The sequence below is a fragment of the Xiphias gladius genome, chromosome 22 (assembly GCF_016859285.1).
Source record: "Xiphias gladius isolate SHS-SW01 ecotype Sanya breed wild chromosome 22, ASM1685928v1, whole genome shotgun sequence".
NCBI lineage: Eukaryota > Metazoa > Chordata > Actinopteri > Istiophoriformes > Xiphiidae > Xiphias > Xiphias gladius.
The window spans coordinates 3,947,941-3,963,216 of NC_053421.1; the positions used below are offsets into that span (position 1 = coordinate 3,947,941).

The following is a 15,276-nucleotide window of genomic DNA, read 5'->3' on the forward strand; positions in this document are numbered from 1 at the left end:
AAATAGTGCACTTTTTTTACCTTCAGGTATAAATTTGAGTCATCCAACAAGTAATCAACCAGTTCACCTGAATTCAGTGCGTTTTTAGTTTCAGAATATTGAGTCTAACATGCTCTGAATTAAAATAATACATTCACAACCTGCTTCCCCAACCTTAACACAAGGTTTGTATATATAACATTGTAATGTGTGAGTAGACCAGGATCTAATGGAGCATACATAGTGAGATGAGAAACACACAGTGTGAGGTCCACAACAGCACTGATCCACCAAAACATTCATTCCTGAACAAGGTTATTCATCTATTCAGAACAAGCTAAATAAAGTCAGACACAATGAATAGACCCAACAGACACCTCGCAGGCAGAGACCAGATAGTCAGACAATTTTTTTTACAGTTTCAAGGCTTCTTCTATCAAATTACAAATTAAAGCTATCACTTTAACCTTGTATTGACAATGAAACGCTTGCAGTCTTGTTTCATGCACAAATGCCACTACTGTCGTGTTTTGCACTGTGCAATGTGGACGTTCCTTTGATTGGAGCACATGAGTGTACAAAAATTGACACACTGTCACTTGTTTGCACACAGTAATTTACTTAGTATTTAGACAAAATAGGATCACTGGATTAGAATAAATTTGGGTTAGACTAATATTGGTTTTTGAAGGCCGTTTCAAAGCTGCCTATAGTTAATATGTGCTGATATTTACTAACTTCTTTGTTGAAAGAAAACACTTCTGAGAAAATATGTAGGCCATCATTGAGGACCAAAGCTCTCCAATGAAACCCAGATTAATTAAATTCTTTAAAGTGGGTTATCAGCTATTTGAAGGAAGTTTAATTTATGGGAGAGTGAGTCTCCAAACTCTGATGGCGGTCTGTATAGTCCACAGGCACATTCACTTTGATGTTGTCCATAACTAAACCTACAATTTCCCACTCACAGTGGCTACATGTTCAATGATGCACTACAGCTTCTGTCTCAAGACCAGCCCAGCTTGAAAACAGGCTTACTTGGCTGTCAGTTATAGCTACAGAAGGAAAACACAAGAGGACTGATGAAGTTTATTACATCCACTGAAATCTTCATTTTGAACAGTCCGCTAGCCTTCAAAGTTCCGGAAAGGTCCTCTTCCCCTGCATGCCACAGTGAGTGATCAGAGAGCAACTTGAGAAATCAAATTATGATCTGAAGAGGCCTTTTCTAAGAGGAAACCTCTCACCCAGGAGACAGCTTCAGTTGCCATTTATGCCATTATATCTTTATTCCATAATGCCATTTTTATCTCTGTAAGCTAATATCAAATATGCTGCCTCTTTGACTGCGTCTTCAGGTCAGTCAAGGTTAACGATACCATATCTGGAATATGAGTGGGGCGAGGAACATAATTTGCTACACTATACACATAACAATGGTGCCATTATTGATAGGGCAGTTAAAAAAAAGGGGTTGTGATCAGTGATTTGTATTTATTTGAGGGTTGATATTGACCAAATTTGAAAAAACCTTTTTTTTTGTTGTTGTTGTTTTTAACATCCATTGCCACTGGTTTTAAAATCATTTGTTTCAAGAATATCTGCGCATGGCTATAGTATGGTTAAGGTTGAGAAAGATCATGGTTATGGCAAATAAAGGTATAGTTAAGGTTAGGCAACAAAAACACTTTGCTGAGGTTTGTGACGGCTCATGACTACAGTTTCCACATAGCAAACTTTAACCGTTGGACTGTAACAGGACATTAATACTGGTCTGCACCACCCCAACTGCCATATTATTACTTCCTGCTCTGCTACATAAAACGCACACTGCTTACTGCATTGGCACTGAATGTTGGCACTGGATGTAAATCGTGTGCTGCAGATTGACCCAATATGAATGGAGGATCCAATATAAATTCCAAGGATAATGGGATGCATTTGATTAATTTATTCTATAAGCTATAATCAAATGCTATGATGGGCACTTTTAGCAACAACAGCTAAGAAATTATTGTTGCCATGCTGTCCATACAAAAATACAGAGCTTCAGATAGGCGGACACTCAGTACTAAACAGCCCTCTTGTTTATGTTGCCAGCGGTTGCAGTTGTGAATATCAAAAGTAACCCATGCTACCACAGCTTGCTACAATGATAAAGTCATTAAAGACATAAAAGTACTATTACTAAGTCATAGAAGCAATGATGAAAATTTGGCAAAAAAGTGTTCCTTAAAGACAAGGTAAGACACACCTATTCGGAGAGGTGGAATCGCTGGCCTAAATTGTTGACTTAAAATGATGAATGCATTAAGAAATGTATCAGAAAACAATTATATCCTTAAAGTATAATGTGTAAAGAGAGAAAAAACTCTCATTCCATCTTTTGTAGAACAGAAGACTGTTTTTTTCTACAATTCTTGTCAGGAAGAAACCTCAAGCAAAATGGCGGCCTATGATTCGGACTGGCTGATATGAGATATTTTAAAAGGCCAATACTTGAAAACCAATATATAGGTCTTACCCTATAGATTTACTCCAAATATTGGTTTAAAAAAATGAAGATCCACTATGACATGTAGCTTGTGGATCTCAGAGTCCAGTGCTAATTAGTATCAGGCTAAGAAGTGAAAATGAACCACCTATTTTGTTTCATTGTGAAAATTAACCATATATTTTATTTCATTGCTCCAGGCTTCTCAAATAATTGAACACCGCCTACTTTTTACAATATGGGGTTGTTTTCTCACCATGATGCTGCAAGTGTCAAGTTGAAAAATGTGGTGCTAAGCATCTCTTTGTTGTGTTTCACATGCTTGACAGTGCACACCCTACAATTTGCATTTTATAATTACTTCTTTTCTGTAACATTAGAAAGGAGTAAAAATAGGAGCTAGACATTTATATAGAGAGCCATACACCCTCTGATACATAAGAGGAACTGCTAATAGTGTTTTGAAAGGTTAAATAAACACCATAAGTGTGTGTTTTTGAGATTACTCCATTTACTAAACAGATTGCATTACCACAAGATGAGAGCGTTGTCAGAAAAAAAGTACACTTGTTACAAAAATTTTAATCCAAATATTAATAAACATTTGATATCTATACAAACTACAGACCTCTGTAGGCTTGTCATTTTCATTCATCTACCAAGACTATGAGACTTCTTCTCTCCATTTTCTTTGTCTTTCTATGTTCCCTTTACATTATTTCAGTACATTCCATCATCACTGGTACATGGCGATTTGTTTGTTTTAAAGGATCTCCGAAAGTTTGGGAACTATGTGTGTTTGCCTTTAGATCCACAGGCAGATGAGAGGAGGGATCAGTTTCAGTTCTGTGCACCCAGTACAGAGTTAGCTCTGGGAACTGTTTAGATTAGCTTAGTACAAAGATTGGAAAGACCTGTGAATAGCTAGTTCCCATAAAAAGTAAAAAAAAAAAAAAAAAATCTGCTCCAATGACTCCAATGCTGTCTTAAGCACTGTTTGGGCAGGATTCGGTGTTTAGGTGGGTAAAAAGATATTTTCCATGTTCCTCAGTAACTGGCCAAATTACAGGAGTTGGGTCTCTGCAGAACTCGAACTTGGTGCTTCGGTGATGAAACGCAATAACAGAAAATGCAGCTATTCAAAAAGACTTTCAATTTTGGGCGTCCATCTGGACATGACTTAAATAATCTCCGTTTCTAGCTACAGTGTAGACTAAGTTTTAACAAGCATACTTGGGAGTTTAAACTTGAACTTGGGATTCCAAACACATACGGACTTGTACAAACAATATGCTAAATTTGCAATCAAGACATGAGTATTCCTCATTATCATCTCAGCCAGGCTCAGGTGACACTTCAGTATAACTGAGTACAAGCTGTATTTATTTACCCAATAAAAACATTAGCAAGCTTATAACTGATCTTGAACGAGACCAAAACTTATCTTCCAAAAGGAGTCATATCTTATACTCTAAACTCTACAGAGACAGCATAACCAAAGGGCTTGCTGAGATAACACCTTTCTCAGTAGGATTGACAATGGACATTGACCCAAAAGCCCAGCTCTTAAGGTGATCAGACTTGTCCTGCTAGCAGGCCATGACATCTCAGAAAATGTCAGAGCAAATTTTCAAGGAGGCACTCTAAGACAAATTTAAATGTAACCTTTAAAGAATTATAAATGTTATAACATCTTCTACAACCATTATGTCTCATTACATATTTTTGAAGGTTTGAACTAAACAAGATACAACATGTAGGGATGACAGCTTTGGAGTTGCTGTAATTTTTACTTTCTCACTTTTGAAGGAGCAGAGCAGTTTCCTTCTTCCAGCTTTTATATTGCTGTGCTGTTGTTTGTGCTAGATGACCGTAAACATGTCCTGGACCTCAGTGAATGAAATCTATATGTTTCTCAAAACGTCAGTGTTAGTAACATTTTCACTATCTAGTTCTAGAGTTTTGGAGAGATAGAGATATTAATATCTGCTCTCATAATGCTTGCTTCAGAGGAAGAGCACAGTCAAGCCATAAAACACAGTGTGTTACCCACGCCCCCCCCAAAAAAAAAAAAAAAAAACGTGTGTTAAAATTAGCTTCAGAAAATTATTCTTGGTAATTTAATCTTTCAGCAAACTGATTTTGGACTCAGCAATTTCCCACTAGGTCACATGCCTCATTGACTTTCAGTGGAGCATTTCTTTGTCATTTCCATTCTAGTCTCTCAGATTTCCATGATTACCATGGTTGTCCCCTTCCTCCCTCTCCTCCTCTGCCTCCTGCTCCTTTCTCTCCTCTTCTGTCCCTCCCTCCCTCAGCTCCTCCTCCGCTTCCTTCTCCCACTCTTCCTCCTCCCACTCCTGCTCCTCCTGCTGCTTTTTCCTCTCTTCCTGCCTGCTGCTGAGGCTGCCACAGACTAACCTGGCTCTCGGGATGCAGGGACCACCAGCTGTGTGTGAGGATCCCATCTCATCAACACATCACACACACACACCCACACACACACACACACACACACACACACACACACACACACACACACACACATGTGCACGCATGCATGCATACGGATGCGCACACACACACTTGCACACCTTGAAATGTCTGTGCTCAAAGGAAAAGTCTAATAATTCAGGTGGTTAGTGTCAGTTATATAGCATAATGGGGTTTTTAATTCTACAAAGATATTTATGAGGCAGAGCTCCTTTTGAGGCAGAACCAGATTTATTGGGAGAGCTAAATTTCAATGGCTGGAGTCAAATAGCCTCCTGGATTCTGTAGCTGTTACCCATATCAGCATCCACCTGACATTATGTATAATACACCATTAGGGCTGTCCCATTCCAAAGGCTTTTCCATTGGACACACAAGAAGTGCAGCCTTCTTTTGCCCAAATTTAGAAGACTACCTGAGTATCTATGATCAGACCAGACTTTTAAAATTGGACAGTCCTGCTAAACACTGGATTATGTGCCGTGCAGAATCGCCCAATATTGGCATGATCCCTAGCATACTGGGCTGGATTATAAATTGAAATTATTTGCCATTAATTTGGTATATGGTTTACCAGTAATAACTCACATTAAATGACTTGCACATTATGAGCCATTCAGTGATAACTCCCATGTGATAAAGTCTGCAATATATGATTTTATGAGTCAACCAGAACACATTGAAAAAAACACGCACTTAAGTCTCTGTGAATATCCTGTAGACATTTTGGGCGTAGATGCAGGCTCAGTCTAACCTGCTGGTACTCTGAAGGCCACATGAAAAATGCAGCTTACTCATTTATTTGTTCAGTACATGCACGCGCAAATTCCTGGTAGATTACTTTGTAACATGTAACGTCTACCTCGTAATAGTATTTACAAAAGATGAAATAGCTGCTACCATGACATCTTTGGTAAAGCCTTAATCTGCTACTCAGCTGGACTGGTCATACATGATGACCATTGGTAGTCATCATGTATGAAAAAGTAAACCGTTTTTTTTCCCTGGGGTTCCGCAAGAGAATGAATAATACCTGTACATTAAATATAACTCCAATCTGCCAGGTCAATGGGTCAAGAAATAAGCACGTCAATCCACCCTTTGCATCACTTGGCCTCTTTTAAGGCCTTGTTCACATGGCAGTTAAATCAGATGCTGTTTATGTCCATGCTCATGAACTTTTTCAGGTTGTTTTCAAAAGTCAACAAGACCCCACTTTTCAGATTTATCCACTATGACTGTGATCTATCTAAACACCAACTTGTGTGTGGATGAGCACATGCTTGAAGGAGTTTGCACTAACACATATTTTTCATACTTTTTTTAAAATCTGTCATCCCAGGTGCTTTTTTCTTAAATGAAATTCCTTTTGATATTTTGCCTTTCAAACACAATAAAAAAGCACCCCTCAGATAGTGATGATTCTCTCCTAATCGAGGAGAAAAGTGTCAACAGCTGAAAGAAATCACAAGCTGATATTGAAGCTTGGGAATAACAAACATATGCACATCTCTCTTACATGTAAATTTTATTCATAAATAAATATTCACCTCTTTAGAGCTTTCTGACAGATTCTGATTATTTATGATGGATGACAGCTTTATAGTGTGTCCGAATAATGGAATACACATACAGTTGTGTTTATTATTTTCTATTATTATTTATCATCACAGCCGTGCCATATCCCATCTGCATCACAGCTTCACATCTGTTCCTCCTCCATTCAAGCTAAATGGAGCCCATTAAGTTCACTCTCACAGGCGAGGGGGCCTTTAAATTGAACTGAATAGACCAACAATGTTCCTTTTAAACTGAATCTATTCCAGATTATTATGTACTTGCTAAACATCAATTCGATAAATCTTTTTCTTCTAATTATTTTTAGATTACTGCACCTATAACATTCATATAGAATCAGATTAAACCAATAAAATTGCCTGGGAAATGTCTTCATGATATACACTTTTATTAACCATTATTCATTTGTACAGTCAGGCCTGTGTAAATAATTGCATGGACTAAATGTAGCTTTTTCCTTGTGATGTCTGCTCTCAGTGTCAGATTTACAACCTTTCCATTCTCCGCAAAGTGGGCAGGCCCTTCCTCTGAGCTATCTCACAGTGACATGCAGCAATACAGCTGCGGGTGATTGTTGAGCATCATAAAAACTCTGTAATCCAATGACCAAAAGCAACCCCCATCAATCCAACATTCCATCAGCAAGCAGCCACGATGGCAATGTGTCCCCTGTGTGCAAGCCGAGTGGGCCCACTGTTCCCCAAAGCCTGGAGCTATATGGCTGTTACTGGTGAAAACACTGCCATGCCATTTAATTTTACAAGGGGGGGAAATCAATAGCTTTGAAAAGCCTGTTTCAGAGTGGCTTAGACAATCAGCAGGTATACTGTAAGAAATACATGTGAAAATATATGTATATTATAGACATTTCATGTTTTTGCTGCAGGTGTAACATAAAGCACTATATGTTAGATGTGGGCACAAACTACAGACATGGCAGTTTATTATGATAAACAGATAATAGTCAATTTAGAGGAGCTAACTGTAGCATTTTAACATCAAAAAATGATTGTCAGACCTAAATGTGATTCAGAAATTATAGCCCGTAATTCATATCAATACCACTATTAGTATTAAAGCTCCACTAATCATTATAGTAACAGTATGAGTCAATTGAAAGGTGTTGCCCACACTGAGGAACACACAGGGAAATATCACCTGCCTCTGCAGCTTTTTGGCTTCTCTTAGCAGATTGTTTTGATTTTGTGGCTGCCAAATTTTAGTCTCATCAATCTGGTGTCCGGCAGCAGCAGGCAGCTGTTTTGAGTGAAAAAGCACTCTACACTACCTGCCCAGCACCAAACACACAGAAAAAGTTTGATACTAGCTGGTGAACATAGTGAGCTAAACAGCCAGATATTTTTCTGTAGTTGGTGGAAACCGAACCAGAGCTAAAAAGAGGGTGATTATTATACTTAAATTTGCAAAATTGACATTGATGCTAATGTTGCTCCTTGTCAGCATGAGCAGCAACAAACTACTGTTTTCTAACACAATTACCAAAACAAGATTCAAGATTCATTCAATTATCATTATGCAAGACAAGATTGTATAAAGAAATTACAAATGCATTCCCTTTATGCTACTAAAAAAAAAAAAAGTTATATAAACAAATTAATAAATGATCATATTCAATCATAAGTATAAAACTATTTTTGTGGTGTAGTGTGGAAGAGAATTCAGTTGTCTTACAGCCTGAAGAAAGAAACTGCTCCAAAGTCTGATTCTATGGTAACGGATACTTCTGTATCACTTGCCAGACGGCAACAGGCTGAACAGGCTGTGGCTGGCGTGGGGAAAGTCTTTTTAAACAACTTCATAAGGTAAAGTCCTGGTTGAAATTATTGGCATCCCTGAATTTTAAGTACAGAATTTAGAATATCCTCAGAAATAAATGCAAATTAACCAGTTTTGCATAATGAGAATATTTAATAAAATGTCCAAAACACAAAATGTACAATCTACAGAATTATTGGCGTGCTTTTGATTAATTTAAATTAGTTCTTCAAACTAAATAAAAAACCACTAAGAATCATCTGTGCTTAATTTTTAGTGGTCACATGACCTGAATTAACCAGTGAATGAAGGTTTTAATTCATAAAAAGGTGCTGGTAGTTTCCAGTTTCTTTTTCACAATGGTGAAGACAGGAGAGCTGTCTGAGAGCATCAGAAATGTTATTATCAAAAACATAACAATTCCAAAGGCTACAAGGTAATCGCCAAAGATCTTGAAATCCCTGTTTCAATAGTTCATAATGTTATCAATAAGTTTCACAGTCATAAAACTGTTAAGATGCTTCCAGGAGGTGGTGCAATGAAGAAACTCAACGAGAGAAGTCCGCGAACGTTGATGTGATTGTGGAAAAAACACCACGCAAGACATCTGAAGAGCTTTACGCTGACCATGAGCAATCTGGAGTGGTGGTTTCAGCCTGTACCATACGCTGAACACTAAACCAAGTAGGGCTCAATGGGTGAGGACCAATGGAGGAAAATACAGGTATTGTAGGCATTACATGTATCAAAGGAATGATGAAATCTGAAGATTACCCAGACATTTGAAATGTGTTACCCAGTGTCAAAAAAGTAGGTTTGAGGCAAAGATCTCAAACCTAGAAGGACAATGACCCAAAGCACACATCCAGCAGCAAAAAGAATGGTTGACAGGGAAAAGATGGACTGTTTTAAGATGGACACCAATAAGTCCTGACCTAAATCCTATTGAAAACCTCTGGAGAGAGCTGAAACCTGCCTTTGCAAAAAGGACTCCTGCAAACTTAAAAGAGCTTGAACACATAGCAGTGGAAGAGCAGCAGAAACTACCAGTAGACAGGTGCAAAAAACTTCTAAATGGCCACAAGAAACGTTTAGAGGCTGCCATTGTTTCCAAAGGTAATGCAACCAAATATTAGTGAAGGGTGCCAATAATTGTGTCTGGGGTATATATTGTGTTTGTATTATTTCACCATTATGCAAGTTTTGTTTATTTTATTTTATTTTTTTCAGTAACATTGGACATTTTATTAAAATATTTTGATTATACAAAATTGGTTTATTTGCATTGATTTCTGAAGATATTCTAAATTCTATCATTAAAATTCAAACGTGCCAATAATTTCAACCAGGATTGTAATACTGTATGTCAGTTTTGTGTTTTCAACCGTTTCCTCTTCCCTCAAGTGGCCAAAAAAGTCAGTTAATGCTGCTTTAATGATTTCATGCAATGCATTGTTTAAACAATAAATCATGGCAAACATGTTGTAACTGGTAGCTCATGTCATACCAGTGGCAGTGCTACTACTATTGTGATTTCCATTTTTATATCATAGTCCTGGTAAATTTTTGGCGGAGTGTGTGCATTAATTTTACATTCTCATTCTCGTCATGTTATGATATGCATTATATTTAAACTAAATGCTACAAATACTGAAACCAAATAGTTACTACTAGATACTTTATAGATAATATTAGCCATTAATGACTTCTGCACTGTGTTGCAATGTAAAGTCACATACATACATATATATATATATATATATACATATATATATATATATATATATATATATATATATATATATATATATATATATATATATATATATATATATATACATATATATATATATATATATATATATGTTTAGTGCATATATAATGTATCTATACTGTAGGAAAAAAACATGTCAGCAGTAGATGTTTTTTTCATTCATTTGGGACAAATAAAGTATGATTAACATTTTTTTAAATACAATTTTGGGGGTATTTCATGCTTTTATTAGATAGATGACAGCAGAGAGACAACAGGAACATGGTGGGAGAGAGAAATGGCGAGTGACATGTAATGAAGGTCCCTTGTTGAAGCGTGCAGTTCGTGGTTGGTACCTCAAGGCCATCCGGGCGCCCTATTATCAACATTTTTATGGTTATGTTTCGGGGTACTCAAATCTCTTGGTTAAGCTTGAGTATAGCTTGTCTTGGTTTAATATTGGAACAGTCAACGGACAGGATGTGTTTGTCTTTTCAACACTTAATCACAACCATGATCCCTAATCTTAATAAAACTGTTTCAGCGTCCACACTTATCTGGCATAAGGCTAACAGGACTCACAAATCCACGTTTGTGATGTTGTGCTCTTTGTACATCCAAAGCATCTACCTCCACCACCTTCCTGTGCTATCTGTGAGATTAAAGACGTAGCACTTAATATGCTGAAAAAAACATTGGCAGTGAACATAATCCTGGCAGCAATCAAAAAATTAATTTAATTTAATTCAAAAATAATTTGGCAAAACCAATTAGTAAGATATAAACATTAATTTTTGGAAACAAGGTTGCCAGAGGCTGTTTGGTAGACTGTTATTTGTATCAATAGTCAATTGCGAAATCCTTGTCAGTAAATTATTTTGAAAATATATCTCATTCTCATATTTTTACTGTATGTTTTGAGGGGAGAATTTAGTTTCATCAGTTTTCCTTTTAATGGGTCACACAGCATTTGGATACATTATTCAATTCTGCATGAATCTTTGCATTCGTTACATATCCGTGTAATTCGTTACAGTCAGGCTCTATGCAGTGACATTGGTATGCTGTCAGGATGTTCAGCTACACGATAATGACAGTGTGTAGATAAACTTCACTAGGTAATATTTAAATTTAAAAAATTTAGAAATCCAGCTGTCTGACCAAGTTAAGTTAAAAAGTGGGGCTGGAAAACACACAACCCTTTGGAGATTTAGCTTATTTTTTCAAAGTGATTCATCACATTCTGCGTGGAGATTTTTCCTCAGTGTACTCACCACTAGAATTGAATACAATTGATGCAGGATTCCCTTAGAACTTATCAACCGGTTTATCAGACAGCTACAGTATATTGGTATATTGTTCTGGTTCATTCTTATATAACAATGGAAGAATAATGCATGATATGTATGTTATTGCAAGTGTCATTTCCTGTTAATTTCCAGTCATTTCAAATCAACCCACCTGTGCCTCGAACAGCATAATCATGTCGCAGTGACAAAGCTTTTAAAACCCAACAAGACTTGAGTGTCTTGGCAGTTGATTTTAATAGCACACTGAAATTATTAAAAGTACTGGCTCCAAACCATGCAAAAACACTGCTTTGGTCCAAGCACTGAAAAGAATATCAGTAATTAAACTATGGCGTATTTAGGTGTAATTTTCTTTTTTCTGTGGAAAGGTATCTATGCTCACGCTACATGACTTGGTGTACCATAGAGATACAGTATTTCAAGGACAGCACTGCCACACAATGCAATATAGAGAGAAACATTGTTGGCCACCTGGTGTGCACCCATTGATCTCCAAAGTAAATTCTGATAGTTAAACATAAAAAGTTGTAGCATTTCAGGCTGAAGTGAGCGTCTGGTATCTGGGTTCAATCCCAGGTGAGTTGGCCCTTTTGAATACAGCTGGCAGTGTTGGTTGATGCTAAGCCAGTAGGGGATGATGTCCTTGTCACACTAGTATCTCCAACTGGTTGATATCTACAGTACACTCCTTCTGTATATATCTTTTTATGTACAAGAACAGGGCTTGGCAGCAACAACGAATTTGAAAGTCGCAAACTGTGAAAAAAAAGTAAGGACCAAAAAGGAATTACAACATATGGAAGGTTTTTTTTGTTTTTGTCTTTTTTACAAACAAGAAGCCTTGTAAAGTGCAGTGTTCCCAAAAGACATAGCTAGAGAAAGAACACACTACTGTAATGCTACAATACCAGCATTACCTATGTACTGTATGTACTAGAAGACCAGCCCAGTATCATTAGTAATTAAGTTGACGTTTGACAATTCTGCATCTCGCAATTTAGTGAGTAGTGGTAGTGTGCCATTTTTGAGTCTGGGATTTGCATCCCATCACAGGACCTGCATTATTGTTTGCTCATTCAAAACTTTAATTAGGTTTATAGTGTTTTACTTTCCTTATATGTGCCATGACCACAATCTATTCCCAACCTTAGCCAAAGTTTAGTTGCCATGAGCAAAGAGTGAAGAGAGAAGGAGTCTTAAAAATGTCAACAGTAGACATTTAAACAAACGTGAAATGCTAATGCTAACATGCTGATGCTACCCAGGTCTAATGTTTAGCATCTTCACCACCTTATTTTAGCATGCTAACATTTGCAAATTAGCACTAAACACAAAGTACATCCCAGGCTGAAAAGAATACTTTTGCAGGTAATTGGTCATGTACCAAACACACAGGTGAATAAAAAACTTGAAGACCTGAAGACAGCGCTAGATGAAAGGTGAGAAGATGATCTTTCATCCAGTGCTGTCATCGTATGGATTCTACAGGATCTTATAAACATTCATTTGAGATTCTGGTCACAGAATCTTCAAATGATTTGAGATGACTTGTGCTCTGTAATATAGTGCATTATCAAGCTGGAAGTAGCCATTATAAGATAGTAAATTGTGGCCACAAAGGGAGGCACATGGTCAGACACAATACTCAGACTGTGGCATTCAAATGATGATTGATCGGTATTAAGGGGAAGAAAGCGTGCCTAAAAAACATTCCACATACCATTACACCACCACCACCACCATCCTGGACTGTTGAAACAAGGCAGGTGGGATCCATTGATTTTTGCTGTTGATGCCTAATTCTGACCCTACCATCTGCGTTCCTCAGCAGAAATCCAGATTCATTAGACCAGGCTACATTTTTCCAGTCTTCAACTTTCCAGTTCCGCCTCAGATTTCTATTCTTGGATGTAAGGAGTGGAACCTGACGTGGTCTACTGCTGTTGTAGCCCATCCACCTTAAGAGGTTATCTGAGCTACCGTAGCCTCTCTGTCAGCTGCAACCAGTCTGGCCATTCTCCTCTGACCTCTTTTATCAAGAAGGCATTTCTCTCTGCAGAACTGTCACTCACTGGATGTTTTTCGTTTTTTGCACCATTCTGAGTAAACTTTAGAATCTGATGTGATGTGTACAAATCACAGGAGATCAGCAGTTTCAGAAATACTCAAACCAGCCCGCCTGGCACCAACATCAAGCCAAGGTCAAAGTCATGGAGATCACATTTTTCCCCCATTCTGATGTTTCATGTGAACATTAACTGAAGCCCCTGAGCTGTATCTGCATGATTCTATGCACTGCTGCCACATGATTGGATAATTGCATAAATAACCGGGTGTACAGGTGTTACTAATAAATTGCTTTGTGAGTGTACGTACCAAATTTCATGGTAATTCATCCAATAGTTGTTGAGATATGTCCCTGGATAAGTGAAAGCTTTGACCCGTGGTTGGTGCAGGATTAAAAGTCAGAGAGTCACTAAAGCCATTAGGGCGATCCTCTTGGGACCATGATTGCCTGTACAAAATTTGATGGCAATCCATCCAGTAGCTGTTGAGACATTTCACTCCGCAACAAGTTGACTGTTAGGCCAACAATGCAACAGAGCTCTGCCACTAGTGTGGCTAAAAAGTCACTGACCATAATGCGGGGTTTTCGCAGAACTGTTCAATAGTCACATTTTGTCTGGAGATATGGTTGAGAAAGAAACAATTTCATACCCTTCTCTGAGATTGTAGAAAGGCATTATGGGAAAAACTGGCAATTACTAACTAATATAGAAGCAGACAAAGAAGTTCGAAGAAGAGTCTGTACCCCAAGATATGTAATGCATGGCAAAACTTACTGCTAAGATGTATTGTATGTTACAGATTGATCATGTACAGCAATTTGAGAATATACAAGTGTGGATATGTGTGAAATGTAGAATATCTTGCAATGCATCATACACTGTATGCATAAAAAGCCCTGCATGAGCAACAACCACCACAAATTCACCACTGATGTATTCCGACACTAAGATGAGTAATTCAATGCCTTTATCCTTTAAACTCTACTACACAGCCTATGGACCTGCACCTCTCTCCACCCTACTTCTTCCTCTGTTCCCATCTGGCATTTCCTCCATTCCCAGCCTGCTACACTGCATATTTCATCATTTTCTCCTGTGGCAGCTCTGCACCGAGGTGGTGGGTGGTGGCTGGGGGGGGCTAAAAAAAGAGGCTGCTCAAAGGAGAACAGGCTTGTTCTCTTGCCCGTAACATTTGGACCGGGGAAACAGTCTGAAACCCATTCTGTTCTCCTTTTTCTATTTCCCTCTGCAGCGGTCCTTCTGCAGCGCCATGGTGGACGAGCTGCGGGTTTCCCTCAAGTGCCAGCGCCGGCTCAAACACAAGCCCCAGCCGCCCGTCTTGGTGAAAACAGAGGAGGTCATCAACATGCACACTTTCAACGACCGCAGACTGCCAGGGAAAGAGACCATGGCCTAAGATGGGAATCTCAATCACTTTCTCACCCTCTCTCCTGCAGTGAGGAGTTGTGCAGAGACACCGGGGAAAAGGGTGGGGGTAAATGGTAAGGGTGGGCAGTGGGTTGAAACTGTTGACAGCTGGGTTATTTCAAAGGTAGAGCAGAGGTGCTTGGTTGTATACTGATGAAATGTCATTCTTGTTTGTTTTTAATTAGCTAGGGATAAGAGATTCAACAATATTTCCTGTGGAAATAACTTGAACCTGGGTTAAATTTTAGTGAGTTACCTCATTACTCTTACCACCTTGGCAAGGCGGCAAACTATAGATGCCAGGATTTTCAAAACCCAGGAGTTGAAGAGATAGTCTGGAAACAAATTCAAATTGGGACAGAAGTGGTCGATAAAAAAAGAAAAAGAAAAAAGAAT

At 38.1% G+C, this 15,276-nt stretch overlaps 1 protein-coding gene across 1 annotated transcript in view; it reads left to right on the plus strand.

Moving 5' to 3' along the window:
* The window catches only part of grik2 (glutamate receptor, ionotropic, kainate 2), a 262,001-nt gene extending 247,073 nt beyond the window's left edge, over positions 1-14,928 (plus strand). Inside the window, exon 16 of the mRNA XM_040118010.1 lies at positions 14,705-14,928. Within this exon, the coding sequence (XP_039973944.1) occupies positions 14,705-14,869 (165 nt within the window). The 3' untranslated portion in view covers positions 14,870-14,928. The remainder of the gene's footprint in view (positions 1-14,704) is intronic.
* The last annotated feature ends 348 nt before the right edge of the window (positions 14,929-15,276 follow it).